We start from the raw sequence: 18,038 nt of genomic DNA on the forward strand, positions 1-18,038 counted from the left end.
ACTGAAAAAAAAGCAGTGTATTTATCTGCAGAAATGGAATGGAATTGCATCAATTTCCAGAAATGTGATGCTGAACAGCCTTACACATCCCCTTTGTTCTTAACTTCTCCCTGCAGGACTCTGCTGCAAGTGTTACTCAGTGCAGGAACGGCCAGCCCCACCAGAGGCAAGCAAGGCAGAAAGAAATTTTCTTTTTATCATCTCACCATTTCAGCAAAGCACCATACAGAAGTTTGATTTTAAACAGATGCCCAAATCCTTCTCTGCTCTGTAAAGCACATCTGCACATACTCAGGTGCTTTGCTGAGCTTTAGCACAACACAGGATCCCAGGGCAGCACCTGCTGCAGGCTGTCACTCAGGCTTCAGGCTCTTCTCCAACACTTTTAATTTAGATACATGAAAAATGTCTTGATGTGCTGACAACATGGCCATCTGAAGGAATACAAACTAGCAGCCAGCATGCTCCCACATATAGAACAGGTTGGCAAAGATTATCTAAACATCAAACTCCCATGTTAGCAGAACAAACACAAGCAAAGTTCCAAAATTTTGTTATCACCAACAGCCAGGGTCCCTGATGGTAAAAAGAAATTAGCAAAGATCTAGGGATTAGACTGCAAACCTTTCAAGCCCTCAGAATTTTTCACAAAGCAGCATAAATATTTCCAAGTTGATTCTTAAAAGAAATGAAGAAAATACACTGAACATACCCTTCAGTTTGATTCAAAGATCCAGCTGCAGACTGCCAGTGGTGGCACATAAGCTATGATTCATACATCGGTTTATGAAGAAATAACAGAGCAGTGACACAGTTGTATTAGCTGTAAACTAGCTGTATCAATGACAACATCACAAATCATTACCTTCCATTAAACACATTGTACTAGTGCAGAGGAGGTGGGCTCCCCAAAGAACTGCCATTATGAAACAAGATTCTATGCCTGAACTAAGGCAAAGACTGGCTCCTGTTGCAAAACAGAAGTAATATGATAGACAGGTCAGTCTCACAACAAGCTTTTTGGCAACAGAAACCATAGGGAAAGATTTAACTCAGTACTTCCTTCAACTCAATCACTCTGAAATTTTTAACCTCCATTACAATGTTGTACTCAGACTGAAGTAAAGGAAACAGTAGCAGTTGCTACCATGCTAGGGCATGCTGTCAGATTTAAGTACTTTCATTGTGCACTGGCAGCATTTTAAGTTCTCACTTCCCACTAGGAAACCTTAAGATCATTAATGTTAAGTGAAGATGGTCTCTCATTCATCTTCTCCAAAACCACACGAAGGAACAGAAATGCCTTCTGAAATCAAGTGCTTCAAATTACAGAGAACTGATAGTTCTGTACACTCTCTGTAAGGTCATTTTAAATATCACTGGGGATCAATTTATAACTGAAGAAAAAAAAGCTTACCAAATTACTGAGTGATTATTTTCAAGTAAAACATTAGCCATCATCCATAAAGCAAGAAAGAAACAGAGGGATGTAGATACTACAGACATTCTCAAGCCTAGAACCAAGTAGGTAAGAAAAAAAGGTGTTAGAGGATGGTATTTTTGTGAAGAAATGATAAAGGAAAGGTGTACCTTAAAATGACAGTTGATCAATGGTAACACACTTTTAAAACTCCTGTTGAGGATTTTTTCTTTTCCCCTTGGCAACATCTGATTTTCTCAGACAAAAGAACACCATTTCACTGCAGCTTTAATCGTTTGGATTATTATTTACTGGTGGCAAGGGGACTCTGTTTCAGGCAGAAAAGGAAATGGACTGTACAAACATATATAGGGCCTTTTCTTATTTAAGAGTAGATTATTTTAGAGGTAACTACACAGGGATGGTATTTGTAGGGGAAGAATTTAAAAGCAAGGAAGTATTGGGAAGAGAGTGCTAAACAAATTCATAAATCAGAAGGTAAAGTTTTACTGAATCACAGCAGGTAAACACAAGACCTTACCTAAGATTCATACAGCACTTGGAATCCTTAAGTGAAGTTTGGACATTTTACTGCAAATTATCCTCTAGACTGCAGAAAATGCTTACAGCAGGAACTATTATTTCAGTCTCTCTTCTTGACCTTTCCTAAGAGGTCAAGATGATAAAACTTGGAGATAGATACAAATTATTGCATCCCAAGAGGTGCATAAAGTAGTAATAAGCAGCTACTTATTTTCCACCAAAATGTTCCTGTGCAGAGCTCAGAAGCAGTACTTACCCTGCTAACACCAAAGGAAAGGGCCCAATGGTCCCCCTATAGCCCTAGACTAATGAATGCTGAGTATTAAGTTACGTATTACATTCTCCACATACATATAGGCATCAGAGCAATCATAAAAACTCCCATTTTTCCCTTTCTTTTTCCCCCTCTAAAAAACACAGGACTTGGTTGATTTTTTGTTGTTGTTGTTGTTGTTTGTTGTTTTTTGGGGTTTTTTTTGGCAAATAAGTACATGCAAACACTTCACTGCTAGCAAGTTCTCACCCTGAGAAAAAGCTCTAGAAAGCCAGTACTGCTAATAAGACAGTGAGTGTTTTACCAAGTTGTCTAATACATTCAATAAATAGCAAGTTTGTAACTGTACAACTGTATCACTATCAGAATGCTTATACCCTCTGTTACTTTGAACAACACAAGCAAAATTATTTTCCACCATGAGTTTCTCCAGATGAATTCTGAATGCCACAAAAGAAATGTATTCAAATGTTTACCATCAAATTCAACACCTTTTTACCACACTTGGAAAACTTTTTTTATAAAGTTTCTTTTTTCTTTTTCTTAACACAGGCCATAGAATAGAGTTCAAGAATAACATAGATAACATATTTTCTGTTACTAATACTACTCATTTGCTTTCTTTCATTAAAAATGTGGTATTCTTTAATTATTTATAAGTTCTATGTAGATACCCAAAGTAAAAACTTAAACGCGGTTTGCAGACATTAAAAAATTGTTAAGAACTGCCCAAGCATTTCAAAAATACTTTAAAATATTTAAGAATAATTCCAGATACAAAGCAGATGATTCAGTACTCAAATTCCCAAATTTGAGAATATATTAATACAACAATATACAATTAATTCATCTTCATTGTGAATCCATCAACAAAAACCAGTTCTTAACAACAATACTTCATCAGTGCATCCAACTGAGCCAGTGGCACAAACAGAAAATTTTACTGAGTTCCTACTAGGTAGAGATTTGAGATTAGAAAACCACTTCTGAAGTTAATGAAACAGATGTGATTCAGAACTACAAGGAAAAGCAGGACACTGGACAATTGCAAGAGTTTAGATTTTAACTGGTTCTTTTTCCATGACGGGGCAATGACATTACTTAATAGTCAAAGCAATTACATAGGTTCCAATTATATGAGAAGTTATACACTTACCATTAATCCATTTGGCTTCTGGATTATGAACTACGAATTCCTTTCTGAAGAGATCTTCCAAAGACAATCTGGTTTCAGAAGAATTTGCAAACTCATCTAAAATAAACATAACAGGATCATTTTACATGGTTATTAAAACAATATATTCTGTGTACTTTGCAAAACATTGGAATTAAAGAACTAGAACACATTCAGAGGTGCTGCTGAAATTGATGACACTGCACTGCTCTATCTTTATTCATTAGAAAGAAAAGTTTCATTTTTCTTCAGTACAGCTTCAGGAAAAAAACAAACCACCAGTAACACCTTAGAGACATGACAGGTGGACTGTGAAGTGCTTGACTATTTACTATTCTGGCGATGTAGTGGCACAGGTCCTCCTTTACACACCTCTATTCCACAAGAAAACTGATTTCAAAGCATTACAAGAATTTCCTGACAAACACAGCCAGTATTAATTTCAAAACTAACAAAGCTCCTAAAATCATTTCTGTGATTGAAAAATGAAAAGGAAACTCTGCCAAATCCTGCTTTTCTTGTGCTGTAGGTTGAATAAATCATAAATAGTAATGATTCAAAAGTGTACTGCCACACACATGCAATATCAGAGATAGTATTAAAGCAGATGTCCTATTTTGCTATCAAAAGACGAAGTTTCCAATGAATATTCATACAGAGCAGCTATGCACTCCACCTAACTGCTTTAGGCTACTTAGAAGAATAGCAGTTGCCAAAAGCTGTGTGCTATGTCCCCTGTTCACTTAGTAAGCAACCAACCAGATAACTGCCCACTCCGGTCTGGTAAGCATTTTTATCATCACTGGGCAGGATTATTACAGACTATGCAGCATCTCTTTATTCCGTGAGCTTTTGTTCCAATATATCAGCATCCCCAAGTACATTCTCTGTGGAGAGAAGCTTTCTTTTGGTTAGAGTTTGGTTTCATCTTTATAGATGGCTGGTATTAGCACCACTGATGACAGACCCATAGCCAAGAGTGTCTTGAATCACAGCAAGAAAGGAACAATCTTGTCATCCTTATGCTGACCCAATGTCCTACAGCACATTTTTTAACTAACAAAACATGCTTTGGAAAGATAGTATGTAATGCCTTTCAAATGAAAATGTGACCCCCTCACAGCAAATGGAGATCATTACAGTTCACTTATCAGTGTTTGTTCACCCAAATAGCTCAGCCAGAGGCCTGGTTGAAAGCTGTCTGAGATGAACAACAATTGTTTTCAAGACTTTTAAGTGTTCCTGGTGCAGCCACTTCATTTAGTATTAATAAGGTGCATCTTTGCTGCATTGAAGACAAATTCCTTTTTAATGCACACCATAAATTAAGGAGAGACAAGACCAACACAGACACCCATGACACAGTGAAGCAGTGTGTTGATGCACTCTTCCCACAGCTCAGTGGGAGCTTGCAAGCATTTACTCATCATAACCAGCTCTTCTCACACTTGATATCTTATGAGGCTAAGCATGAAGAGTTTTTCAAATCACCTCTCACAAGACAAATGTTCTAATCCTCAAATAAACGTTAGGATTCTTCCTACCATCCAGGGATCAAAACAACCTGTTTGGGTTGGGTTTTTTTTAGCCTCCAAGTCCAGCATGGGACACAATGCTCCACTTGCAGTCTTAACTGAGCTTTACAGCAGAGTAGCATTATGTTTAATGATTTATACCTAATCCTTCTGTTTACACGTCATGGTATCTTGTTAGCTCTTCCTTCTGCTACACACTGAATTTTTATCTCCTAAGTAAGCATATGTTGTATTTGTGGAGCTGAGTAGAGCATATATAACACCCCCTGCCTTCAGAATACTTAACAGCATCAATACTGAGGTCTTCATATGCTCATTTTCCCCACTCTGACAATACTGCAGATTCTGTTATTTTTGAGCAAAATGTTGATTTGATCTTAAAAAAAAATAAAATACTACTCTAAGTTCCCAAAGTGCTTACTTATGTATAGTAAGATGAATTGTACACATCATTTCAGCTCTCTCACACTATACTGGGTTAATCTTTCTACAGCATAAGCACAAAGTGGTATGCACTTCTCAAAGCACTTATTTCTAAAGACAGTTTTTTTCCATCCTATGCTTATTACCACATTACCAAATAGCCTACTCTGTTTTGCTTCCATTTTAAATTTTACTGAATCATCTTCCACTGTTCTCCCACTGTTTCCCCTGTATTTCTATATTTTGTTTTGAAACTACATACATGATATATAGAAAATGAACACTGATTTCAAAAGATACAAAGAAAGTCGGTTAAAAATAAAATGGCTACATTTTTTGATTATACAATAAACACCTTAACAATTCAATAGCTGATGTATGTTCATTCAAAATGACAAACCGTTTGTGTTTAGGAAACTACAAGACTGCAAAAGTAGAAAATAATAGCTTCACTCATTTTCACATGTTTAGACACTTTCAAGGCTAGGCTGGACCATGCGCTGAGAAACTGGATCCAGTTGTAGATGTCCCCGCTTACTGCAGGAAAGTTGAACTAGATAACCTTCAAAGGTTCCTTCCAACTCTAAGGATTCCATGATTCTATGATTTTGGCAAATGAGTAATTAAGAATAGTTTAAGCACCTCAAAGTTTACCTTCGAACTTAGAAACTATAACTAATAATATATTATTTATAATAATACATTATAAATAATATATAATATTTATAATATGTAATAATATATTATTTAGACACATTCTTTACTGAATTTTCTGTGGGGAAAAAGAAAGTTAGACTTGTTTGATGTTAAATTATGCCTGAAAAGCAGAAAACTAGCACTAGTTAGCGGTGCACAAGCTAACAGATCTAACTGGTAATTGGCATAGTCTGTATAACACTTACATGAGAAAGGAAAAAAACTTGACTGTAAGGAGATATCAAAACTTGCTTGCTAATATACAGAAATTACATGGAGACTATAGCGTATTAAAACAGAAACTGAATTTCCTTGGCAATGAATATCTACTTACTTTCAGTTTCTTTTTTATTTATTTAAAGAACAGCATGAAAAATGGCATGGAGGAGTTGGTCCCTACTTTGTTTTAAAGATTCTGCTTATCTGTCTGGTATATCAATACATATGATTCTGCCTTAACGTGATTTTCATTGAAATGCTTTATAACAACTAAGCAGGCTTCTAAGCAGCTGCTCTCTAAAATCATCCTTATATCCTCAAAAAGAAGCAGAATGAAGCACGATAGCACTTACAAAAACTGTACCAAGTCTAAAAGGCAGCTATCACTACAGGCAGAAATGAACAAGGAAAGAAATCTGCTACTTTAAATAGCAATATTACAAATGAATTACAAAACCAAATATTTAAAACAACAGATCTCTAGCACCTCAGCATTAAGCACTTAGTGACAGAAAGGGTTGTGAGACAATCTGAGTTTTTCCACTTCCTTATGTGCTAGATATCCCAGAGTCACCTTGGATACATATTCAGAGTCGGAAAGCTTCTGCTGCAGTGCTCAGCACCCTCCAGAAAACTAGTAGAGTGTAAGAAATAACTTTCAAAAACATATTAATCATGCATTGAAAGAGGAACAGATTAAGGTCAAAAGTAGGGAAAGGAGCTGTCCTACAGCATATCTACAAAGCTTTCTTTGGTAAGCATTTTTAACCTGCAAGAAAACCCATATTATAAAACTTAGGCCATTCCTGGAAAAAGGCTTTTATTTATATCAAGCTCTACAGTATGTTTGAGATATCTTAGAACATCTGAGCTGACAGAACTAGTTTTCACTCACATGATTCCAACTGAAATGCAGGTCCCAGATCACATCAAGTTTTCAGGTAAACTCTCTGGGTTTTCTAACAGCTCCAGAGACGTTGTACTTCACTAAGCATTATTATTTTTTTTTTTACCATATTAAAAGGAAATTAACATTTCCCTGGGTTGTTTATTTCTGTTTTTGATGAGTGTCTTCAAAGACTTCCATTTACATTTTTACATCATTAATAATTCTGTAATATTAGAGCCAGAACTGATGTTTATTACTGTGAATTCCAGCACAACATCTTTTAGATTTTACAAGCCTTAAACAATCCTCTCCTTGAAAAGAACAGTCTTCTGCCTTAAAGCACATCAGGATATGCCACCAATTGCCTTTTAAGTCTGTCTTTTCTTATTCCCCAAAGAAAATCCTGTATCTCGAGACTACAGCAGCACATCTGCTTTTATTTTTTTCCAAATATCGTAATTAGTAATAGCTAAACAATCATTTCTTTATCACTCCTTTGGACAGCATTATGCATACTTAGATACTTCTACAAAATGGGAAACAGAATGAACCACAACATTCCTACACACTTTCCTTAGCTGTCTCACTCCCTCTAAGAAGAAAAGTTTCTTATAATAGAAGGGACCCATAAAGGTCATTGTATCCAACTCCCAGCTTTATACAGGACTGCCCAGAATCAGACCATATGTCTGAAAGCAGTGCTTAAATGCTCCCTGAGCTCCTACAGGTTGGGGCTGTGCCCGATCCCTAGGCAGCCTGTTCCATGCCCACCATCCTCCGGGGCAGGACCTCTCTCAACCCCACCAGACTCTGCTCTGACAGCTCCATGCTGTTCCCTTGGGCCCGGTGACTGTCTCAGAGAGCAGAGCTCAGCACTGCCCTCCACTCCCTGTAAGAAGCTGAAGCTGCCATGAGGCCTCCCCTCAGCCAGCTCTGCTCAGCACTGAGGTAACCCAGGCGTCATAGATTTTCCTCATACATCTTCCTTTCTAGGCCCTCCATCATCTTCATGAACCTAGAGCACTTTGAGAACAGGATTAGAAGGCAGAAATATCCCCTCTGATCCTGGCTCTGTGCAAAGGAAAACATCAGTTCCGTTTTCTCCCTTGTAAAACAAGGACAAAGCTTCCCTACACCTTTTCCATCGGGTTTACCATCTTCCTTTCAGCAGCAGTACCCTAGTACAGTTGCTCATCCACAAACCCACCAAGCTTCCCTTGATTATTTCATTCGGTGGCAAAATGGCCTGAAACCATCTGAAGGGCATTTCATTAGTATTTTGGTTTACGTAAATTGAACACTTGCATAACAAAGTCCAATTGGCCAAAGACCAATATTTGTTACATAGACACAACATTCAAAGTTGAAATTTTATCACACTTTTAAACCTGACAGAAAGAACTCAATTCTGGTAGAAAGAACTCAAAGATTCTTTAAAACTTGTGCAGTGATTCCTTCTCTTAAGTTTCCAAACAGCTGCTGTCCCAGCAATAAAATCTTCAGAAAAATAACCCAGATCAAATTAGAACAAAATAACCATTAAGCATAAGTTTTTACACGTGTGCAATTGTTTTTTTTGTCTATTAATTTCACCTACCCAAACCCCTTTTCTTATTGGGGAGTGAGCTGCTGAGTAGTTTCCTTGGTTTTAAGTTAAGTAGCTGTTTTCTGCGAGAAAGATAATGGCAACAGCTTGTTCATGTCTATATGAAACCTGCATACTTCTGGCTCAGTTGTAAGTTTCATTCTCATTATTAGTTTTTCAGGACATCTAGCCTTCTGACAGCTCATCTCTAAATGAGAAATTACACTAAGATAAAAGTGACAAAAATTGTGCACTCAAGCTCATACCCACTGAGGCTAATGCTTGTAGCCATCCCAAGGCCGATACAACCCTAATGACCTACTGCTGAAGCAGTAGTATTTGTGCTACATAAAGCCTCCAGTAGCTCAGAAGGCCCTATGAGTACCAAGTTTATAGGAGTCAGAAGTTAAAAATGCTTAAGGCAAGATGTTTTAAAACATATGTGTCATTTTAATGAGTGCATTATGAATCATACATCTTCAGTAAGATAAAATAAAGAAGTAGGTTACCTGGTGTTAAAAGAATGACAGACATAGTGATGAGTGAACAAACAACTAGAATCACCAGCAGCGCAATAGCAATTCCCTTCCAGTTCCTCTGCGGAGGGCTGTTACTTCCAAGTTCCTACAGGAATGGAAAAAAAATAGAAGGAAAAGATTGCATTTCATAATCACATATTTCTAGAAATATTATTGATAGGAAAACTGCACTGCACATACCCAAAACTACAACACAGGAGATGATCACTATCCCTCCCCTCTCAACAGCAGACATGCATAATTCCAAAGGAGCAGACGTTATCCCCCTTTAATAGATGCCTTTTTTTCTTTCTAGATAAGTAATTTTATATCCCTACGAGACAACAAAATGAGCTTATACAAGCTGTCCAAAATATGACTGCTCTTAAAATGTGCTGAACATAACATTCTGGACAATACCAACTAGCAGTCTGTAAGATAATTACAGAAATAAAATGCAGCAATTTACTGTAATTCTACCAACGTGATATGGACCATACAGGTTTAAATATGCATCTTTTTTAATGTACCCTATTAAACTTATTTGTAATAGAAAACATTTACAAAACTGCCTGAGGTTTCATCCAAAGCTGAATAGATCTTCTTCCTCTATACAGTAGTTCAGCTGCGAACTGTTCCCCCACTGCCCATTAAAAAAATAAATAAATAAATAAACAATAACTTGTAATAAATGTTAAATGAATGCTCCTGTAGCTACTAGCATACATAAAGCTATGCTCTCTGTGCTTACATATTTAACTTGTATTAACAATGTGATTAAGGTTTGTCAATAGCAGCAATGCATTGCTTATATTCACAGTACAACTTAAACCAAACAACGGTTTAGCATTTAACACTAGAGTGACAAAACCAGTTCAGCAATTATTTCATGCAATCTTAACTTGCTTTGATGGTAATCAACAGTTTTTCTACTCATATCAAGTTATCTGCCACAATTAGCCATGCACACCCTTAGTATCTCCAAAATAAATTACTGTGATAACACTCACAACAAAAACAAACTTCTCAGAAGGCACAATTTCAGCCTACTTACAAAGCTGAGTCGCATTACATGAGTGCTACACAAGTTATGTGCAACAATATCTTTAACAGTGTCTTAAATTTTATTTTTCAATCCTACGTCTCCTCATTTCTACCTGGGAAAGGTCCTCTTTCCTAGGAAATTTAAAAGGAATTTCACTTCACAGACTGTAAGCAATCCCACAGGGGAGTCCCATAGCAACCCACAGCCTAAGGCAGCCCTTGGTGAGCACCTAATGATAAATGGTGAGGGGTCTGGAACACAGGCCGTATGAGGAGAGGCTGAAGGAGCTGGGAATGTTCAGCCTGGAGAAGAGGAGGCTCAGTGGAGATCTCATTGTTCTCTATAACTTCCTGAAGGGAGGCTGTAGTGAGCTGGGGGTCGGCCTCTTCTCTCGTGTCATTAGTGATAGGACCAGAGGGAATGGTTTCAAGCTACGGCAGGGGAGATTCAGGCTGGACATGAGGAAGTATTACTTTTCAGAAAGGGTGGTCAGGCACTGGAATGGACTGCCCAGGGAGGTGGTGGAGTCACCGAGCCTGGGGGTGTTCAAGGAAAGGCTGGATGTTGTGTTGAGGGACATGGTTTAGTGAGAGCTATTGGGAATAGGTGAACGGTTGGACTGGATGATCTCTTAGGTCTTTTCCAACCTTGGTGATTCTATGATTCTGTGACCCCCAGCTGCTCTCCTCCCCTTTCCTCCAGGTGGTTAATAGAGTACAGTACTCACCCTACCCCCACTTCTTTTTAATAATCATTACACTACTCTTCGGTGTTGATACCAATGAAACTACAGATAACTGACAAAATGCCAGCATGCACAGCTTGATCTCTGAGCAGCCATGCAGGTGAAGCCCAGCCACTATTAACCAACAACACACCCCCGATACCTGTATTTTGTTCACTGAATTCCCGATTTCCAAACAGACCTGTCTGCTCACCTCATTGTCTTCACTCCCACCTCATTTAAAACTAATGAATGCTACAACTTTCTATATAGCCTTATAGGTGGTTGGTCTTCAAGGCTGCATGTCACTGTCATGCATCTGTTTGTTAATCCCTAGGCTATGAGGACTGGATGGTGTCAAGACAATCTCAATTCTTTCATGGACTGGATATACCTGAGATCCACAGTGCTATTTTCACTCAAGTAAAAATTATTTTGATCTTACTAGTACAGTCTAGAAAATTAGGACTTATCCTAAACATAATAGTATAAGCCTTACTCATATGACATTTATTAGAGTTCAATTGAAACAGAACAGCAGCTTGTATAAGCAAGCTGTACTGGAAAAATAGTTATTCTGAGACTTGTGAAAGCCTATTCCAAAGGACTGACTTAAAATGACAGAAGCTGGACCACTTGATGAATGCCCTCTGTACCAAAGCTTTAAAAAAAAAAAAAAAAAAAAAAAACTGTGCCATGTCTTCATTATGCAGATTCTCCTCTGCAGACATGAATACTGCTCAGTTACTAAAAATAAAAGCATACTTTAAATGCTTCAACAAATTTTGGCAAGGAAAACAAGAAATGAATGAATCCTATACTGAGCATAGAAAGCTCACACTCAGTGAGAGAGAAGGTGGGAAATGGGCATAAAGGGAAAGAATTATTTCTAAGAAAAAATTGCTTTAATTTAATAACTGGATAAAATTCAGGAGTCCATAATTATTCAAAGTAATTAAAAAGTAATGTTTGAGTGAAAGCTTTCTGTAAGACTTACGTGAAGTTAATGTACAATAGGAAAATTCCCATAATAATGGGAATTAACCATGCAATCAGCATCAAGGACATCCCTAATCAACTTTTTTGGTGCTTGACTACAGGCTAGAAAGTTCTAAAATATATATGTAGTATATAGTATGTATGTATATATGTATAGTATATATGTAGTATATGTAGTATAATAGTATGTTGTTAAAGAAATAAAATATATTCAGCCTCACGCTGCTTTCTGAAACAGTAATAAATGTCAGTTAAACAGCTTTTTAGATCATGCACAATTAGCAAGACAGAAGATGTCATTTTTGAACACGGTAAGATAGAGGCACTCTATCAGAGAAAACATCATTAGAAGCTCTGTGATTAGAAGCTCCTGCCATCATAACTAACTGCTAACTATCACAAATAACAATGAGCATGGAGCTGGAGATTTAAGGATCTAATCTTCTAAGTAGGCTCTTACATTAAAGCAGTTTGAAAAAATATCAGCTTTCGAAGATGGTGTTTTATATGCAATACTATCTGTAATGCTATTACAGATTTTACAATCTAACTCCAATGAATCAGAAAATGGCCGCTCAAAGCATAACATAATTGCAAGTTTTCTCACTATTTAAAGCATCTTTTTCATGAGCCATTTAATTGCTTTGTTGCCAAAAAGTCCTTAAGTAATACATGTTTCTGAAAGTAATTTGTGATTGAGTAATGCCTTATTAAAATACAGCCAACAAAGGGAAAAGTCTGTTATACTGCACGCACAAAAAATGTACACAAATATTATAGGTCAGAACACTCCAGGCCTCCTCTTTGGCAAGGGTAAGTGTTCCAATTAAGACAAGAAAGAGCAGCTCATTTTTGTTGTGCACAGTTCCACTCTGAACAGACAGAACATCTCAATAATCTCTATTTCTAAAAAGAAAGCTGAAACTAAAATCTGTAGACTGAATAGGAGATGGATGAGAGGCTGAGGCTACCAAAGGAGTGCATAGATGGTTTCAACCTTTCAGCATCCCTCTGTGTTAAATACCACCCTGCCATAGCAAAGCATTTCAGAGACACACTGGAAAACTACAGCTACAAAAGGCAAATATCAATTAAATACAATGGAGCATTTTTCTCTCTCCTCTACTAGTCTGTTTCTAAACGTAATATAAATGACTGACTGATGTTGAACTGATGCACAAGCATGAACATCCTTTAAGTTTTTAGCAGTATGTGAGTTTTGAATCTTAAACTATGGTATGCAACCTCATCCAAGAGTGCTGAGGACTTGTTCATTATTTTTGAACAAAATATGGACACAGATGTTTCACTTTAAAAACTACAAAATTACTTCCATAATTAATATGATTCAAGCAAGTATAACCCAATATCCTACACAATAGAATTAATTAGATGAAGCAAATTTCCATTAAATTTATTTCATGTATGGATTTTTTTCATCATTTGATACACAAACAAGCGCTTACAATTTAAGTGTACTATTCCCTCTGAAGCAGTATTGGAGATAATGAGTTTGAAATAATATCACTTCAAATTAATATATGCAATGTCTTTTAAAAAAAAAACCTCCAATACTTCCATATTTCCACTTGAATAAACATTTCTTTCTCATAAGCAGCAAACCCAGAAATCCTGCTTCCTCCTAAAGCTTATCAAATTGCACAGTTTTATTGTTAATCAATGAGGATAAAAAGCCTTCATGACAATTTTTCTAACAAGTGCATATACAGCTAAGATGACAACACAACATCAGAAAATAATGCTTTAACATGCTGCATTAATAAGTCAGGTCTCTGAATGATCTTAATAGCATCTTATCTTCTCCTTGGAATATCACAATACAATGTATTTTCTGCCACAGCACATAGTAACGAGGGAAGCAGAAGGAAGCTGTCTGTGGGAGAAGTCACACTGAAGTGCTGAAGCCTGTGACAGGCTTCTCCAGGAGAGGCAAGTCAGTTAAAGCACAGCACCCCCACTGGGACAAGAAATGAAAAACAAAGTTTTACAGAAACATTATGCCTTCCTGAGAGCTGGAATTTTGCCACACTGCTTTTTTCCTCATAGTACCACCTTTCCATGCTGCCACCAAAATAATTGATAAATGGTGAGATGACTCAAACAAAAATATTCCTTTATCAACAAAAACTACAAACAAAAATTGCACCAATTTTTTGTTATTTCTTCTTTGGTAAGTCTGTTCAACACTGAAGCTGAGACTGTCATTATTTATTTCTTGCAGTCCTGGGTGCACTTCACCAGGTTTACATGCTCAGTGGTACATGTATACAGATGCACATTGGCATTTGCGCCAAGACTTTGAGTATTTGGAACAGAAAACCCAGCAGTGCTGAGCTGCAGCAGTGCCCAGTCCTTGCACAGTTTTGCTGTGACGTGCCACAGAAAGACAAAGGATCTCAGAAGACAGGGCATGCAGCAGTTTGTAGCAGCATAGCATCTTCTAAAGACTTGAATGAATTGTCTTTCTTTTGTGCTTTTTATTTTGCCTAAACTGTTCCTGCACTGCCACAAGGACAAAGGTTACAGAGGAAAGCTCTAAGAAGAGTCACAGCCTTCCCTTATTTTGGCAGGAATTTCAGAGGCAGAGTTTACAAGGCTATGAAAAGCAAATTTATAATTTGCTTTGCAGAAGGAATGAGTCTCATTCTGTAGCTTAAATGTAATCAGGACAATATCACTTAATAAATCTCCCAGCAACTACTTCATTAAAAGCTATTATCTGCATTCCCCAAACATGAAGAAAAGATGATAAACCTAAAAAGACTAATAGTTTCATGTTTTATCTCAGGTGTTTTAAAAAAGGCAGACTTGGGATAAATAAAAACCACGCAGTGTTTCCAGAGTTCATTATGTAGCTAGTCCTGCAACTGGTAGTAAATACTACCTGCCTTGATTTTGTAGTGTGCTATTTGCAGGAAAATTACCACAAAAAGCATTTAGAATTTGTGATTAAATGATTGCATCCATTCCTTCCCAGCTGTTTTTGAGTAATCCCACGGCCTAGATAGCAAGAGTGACTAAAAGACAGACCCACAAAGTGGCACAGGATGGTTTTAATCCATTTGCATAAGTACCTATCATTTTCATTCCTCTCCAATTCACCGTGCTATAAGATCCTATTGCTCCAGTTCTTGTCTGAGTTATTATGGTCACGCAATTACTTTCCTCAGTCAGTATCTTTATTCATCAGAATGTTGCAGCTTCCTTTCAGAAGCCTCTTTCACCTGAATGCATGACTTCACTAGGTCTGTGGATAATGGAATTTTTAAAGAGAGAGCAACCACACTACTTAGAATACATGTGGGATTTGGGTATGGGGTCCAATCTACCATTGTCTTTTTATTTCTCCGAGATGTGTTGGTAAGAGGAACCCCCTCTTAAAATCATTCAATCATACAGATTGAACTAGGTGACCTTAGTCTCTTCCAACCATCAACCCAACTCCACAGGACCCACTAACCACACATTCACTCAGTGCCTCTTCTTGGAGAACTAAACTGGAAAGAAAAGCAGCCCCACCCACACCAGGTTGAAAGCAGTAAAACCCACCTGTGACAGCAGAAATAAATACGCACCTAATTCTGAGAAATTATTGATTCATCCACCCACACTGTTTATGTATTTTCTTAACCCTGCAAAACATCTTGTGCTTCTTTCAGTCTTGATCATTTTTGCTCTAAGCAGAGATTTTCCTTCAGCACTGCAAGTGCCCATTAGAAGTCTGGATGATGTTTTAGAAGAGCTATGTCAATACCCTTAGTTTTGACTACTCACAAAAACAGTAATATTTATGGAAACTAATCAATATAAAATAGCTAGCATTAAGAAGGCATTTCACATCTTCCAACTCATTCTGCAGTGTACCTTGTAACATTTACTGAAACACACTAACAATGCTATTACACCAGACAAGCAAAAGCGCAACATCTAAAACATTTCTACCAAAAAACATATCACTGTTCAGGACAATAAACAATAAAAAAGAATTTAAAATGGTGGCTATTAGTTACAGAGAAAGAAACTACATCAGACAAGGGAATTTCTTTGGCTTTTGGAAACTGAGTTGCATATAAAGACATAAAGCCATGTATGATTATTGCACCTTCAGAGTCAACTTCGTGACTCAGTATTGCAAAGTCTTTCTGCCTTTTAATCTTGTCTTCACAATCTTTTGCAGATCCTAAGCTTCACAACTAGAAATACTGTGCTCTTATTTCCAGTATTATGTAAGTACCTTGCGATTCTCATGTATTTGTGTACATTTAAGTTCTATTTAGCCACCTGTGGTGAATTTTCTAAGATCCTAAGCAGAAAACTGAAGATTTCCTTTATTTAACGAGTCTGCTTGCAACACTCCCTGAAAAATCTCACCTCCATACCGTTGGCCAAAAATACAGTGCCAAAAGCAGTCACACCTCTTCTGGGGACTTGGGGGTCAGTGCTAGCCCTGGTGGAACTGCAGCTTCCATTTCCAACATCCTCATCAGGCCTCTAATGTTCACATTGTGCTACATTTTCCCTTCCTCACACAAACCTCAACTTGAAGCTAATTATATTTTTGTTTGGATGAAAAACAAAAACAAAAAAAGCTATCTCTGTCTCTCGAAGACTGCCTCCAAGATTACACGGAAATAGAGCTAGTGGCTCATTTCCAGTGAGCCCATGCATCATTAATATCCACAGAAAAGCAACAATACATCTGTCATAATTAAATAAAACTCTTACTGTATTTTACTAAAACAAGCACCACTAGTGATAGGCAAGGATGGCAAAACAGCAGGCACAAACATGATTATACCATATATGACTATGATCTACAGGAGGAAGCATCTAAAAATACTGATATAGTCCTTTACGGCCAAAAGGGCATTTTCACATTTAAATTAAATACAGTACAATATTTACCAGTCTAACCACACTATACAATGGAGTCTTTAAGACCATTCTCAGACTACAAGAACCAAAACCACCACCCAGACTTTCTCATTGGTCAGGTATACATACACCTACTTTACTTTATGACATTTAAGAGTCACTGGAGAATGGATATGACAAAAATATTTTTAGATTAATAATATTAATTTAGGATTTATCAAATTACTGAATAAATTATTAAAGAACACCTTGCAAATTTGAATTAGTATTTTACTATTTGCGTTCAGATTATACAAAAGTTACAAATAAAACAAGTAATTTAAATGCAAGCATGCCTTTATCTTCTATGTGCACATGTATTTACATATACATCCACATATCATTGGATAAATATGCAAATATGGATTATTAAAAACAACATTGCTATAAATAAATGAAAACATAAATAAGCCAGAGACTATCAGTGCAGAAGTGCACACTAATTGCCACTTTTGGGGAGAGAGGGGAATCTAAGGTAGTATCTAAGAGTAACAGGTAGAACCTAAGGTTGTAAAAGGTTCCCAGCCAGCATCTCTTCAAATAAATACCTGCAAAAATGTAACAAGCAAACTTAGTTGGACAGCATCACTGAGTTCTTATTAGGATTTTTATCTTCATGATTAAATTATCTGCTTTTCAGAAAAACTGAAGTATATGTAAAGCAGATGAATATTATGATTTGACATAAATAAAGGCATGATTTTATCCTGCATATAGTTAGGAAAAGGAGTGTAAACAGGAAGTGAGTCACAGACTGGATACTAGATATATACGTATACACACACACATACACACACATACACATATATATATAATCCCTGTTACCTTGGTTTCACCGAGCGAAACCAAACAATTCACTTAAAAACAGTACAAGCACCTTATGATGCTAATAACACTGCATTTTCCATCTGCACACACACGAGCTTATAAAAAGGCATTCATAGAGAGACTATGAGTAATCAACCTGTCTCCTTACATATACTCTACTCAATTAAAAACCAAACACAGTGCTAGGAGGAAAAAAAAAAAAAAAAAAAAAAAAAAAAAAAAAACCACAAA

The 18,038-nt window shown here is 36.9% G+C and overlaps 1 protein-coding gene across 1 annotated transcript in view; it reads right to left on the bottom strand.

Moving 5' to 3' along the window:
* The window catches only part of DPP10 (dipeptidyl peptidase like 10), a 187,963-nt gene that overhangs the window by 137,428 nt on the left and 32,497 nt on the right, over window positions 1-18,038 (bottom strand). The window contains exons 2-3 of the mRNA XM_042827227.1: window positions 9,268-9,382; window positions 3,394-3,489 (exon numbers count right to left, since the gene is read on the bottom strand). Of these exons, the coding sequence (XP_042683161.1) occupies window positions 3,394-3,489; window positions 9,268-9,382 (211 nt within the window). The remainder of the gene's footprint in view (window positions 1-3,393; window positions 3,490-9,267; window positions 9,383-18,038) is intronic.

The sequence above is a fragment of the Centrocercus urophasianus genome, unplaced genomic scaffold (genome assembly GCF_019232065.1).
Source record: "Centrocercus urophasianus isolate 14NV4802_14NV808 unplaced genomic scaffold, USGS_Curo_1.0 seq_28, whole genome shotgun sequence".
NCBI classification, from domain to species: domain Eukaryota; kingdom Metazoa; phylum Chordata; class Aves; order Galliformes; family Phasianidae; genus Centrocercus; species Centrocercus urophasianus.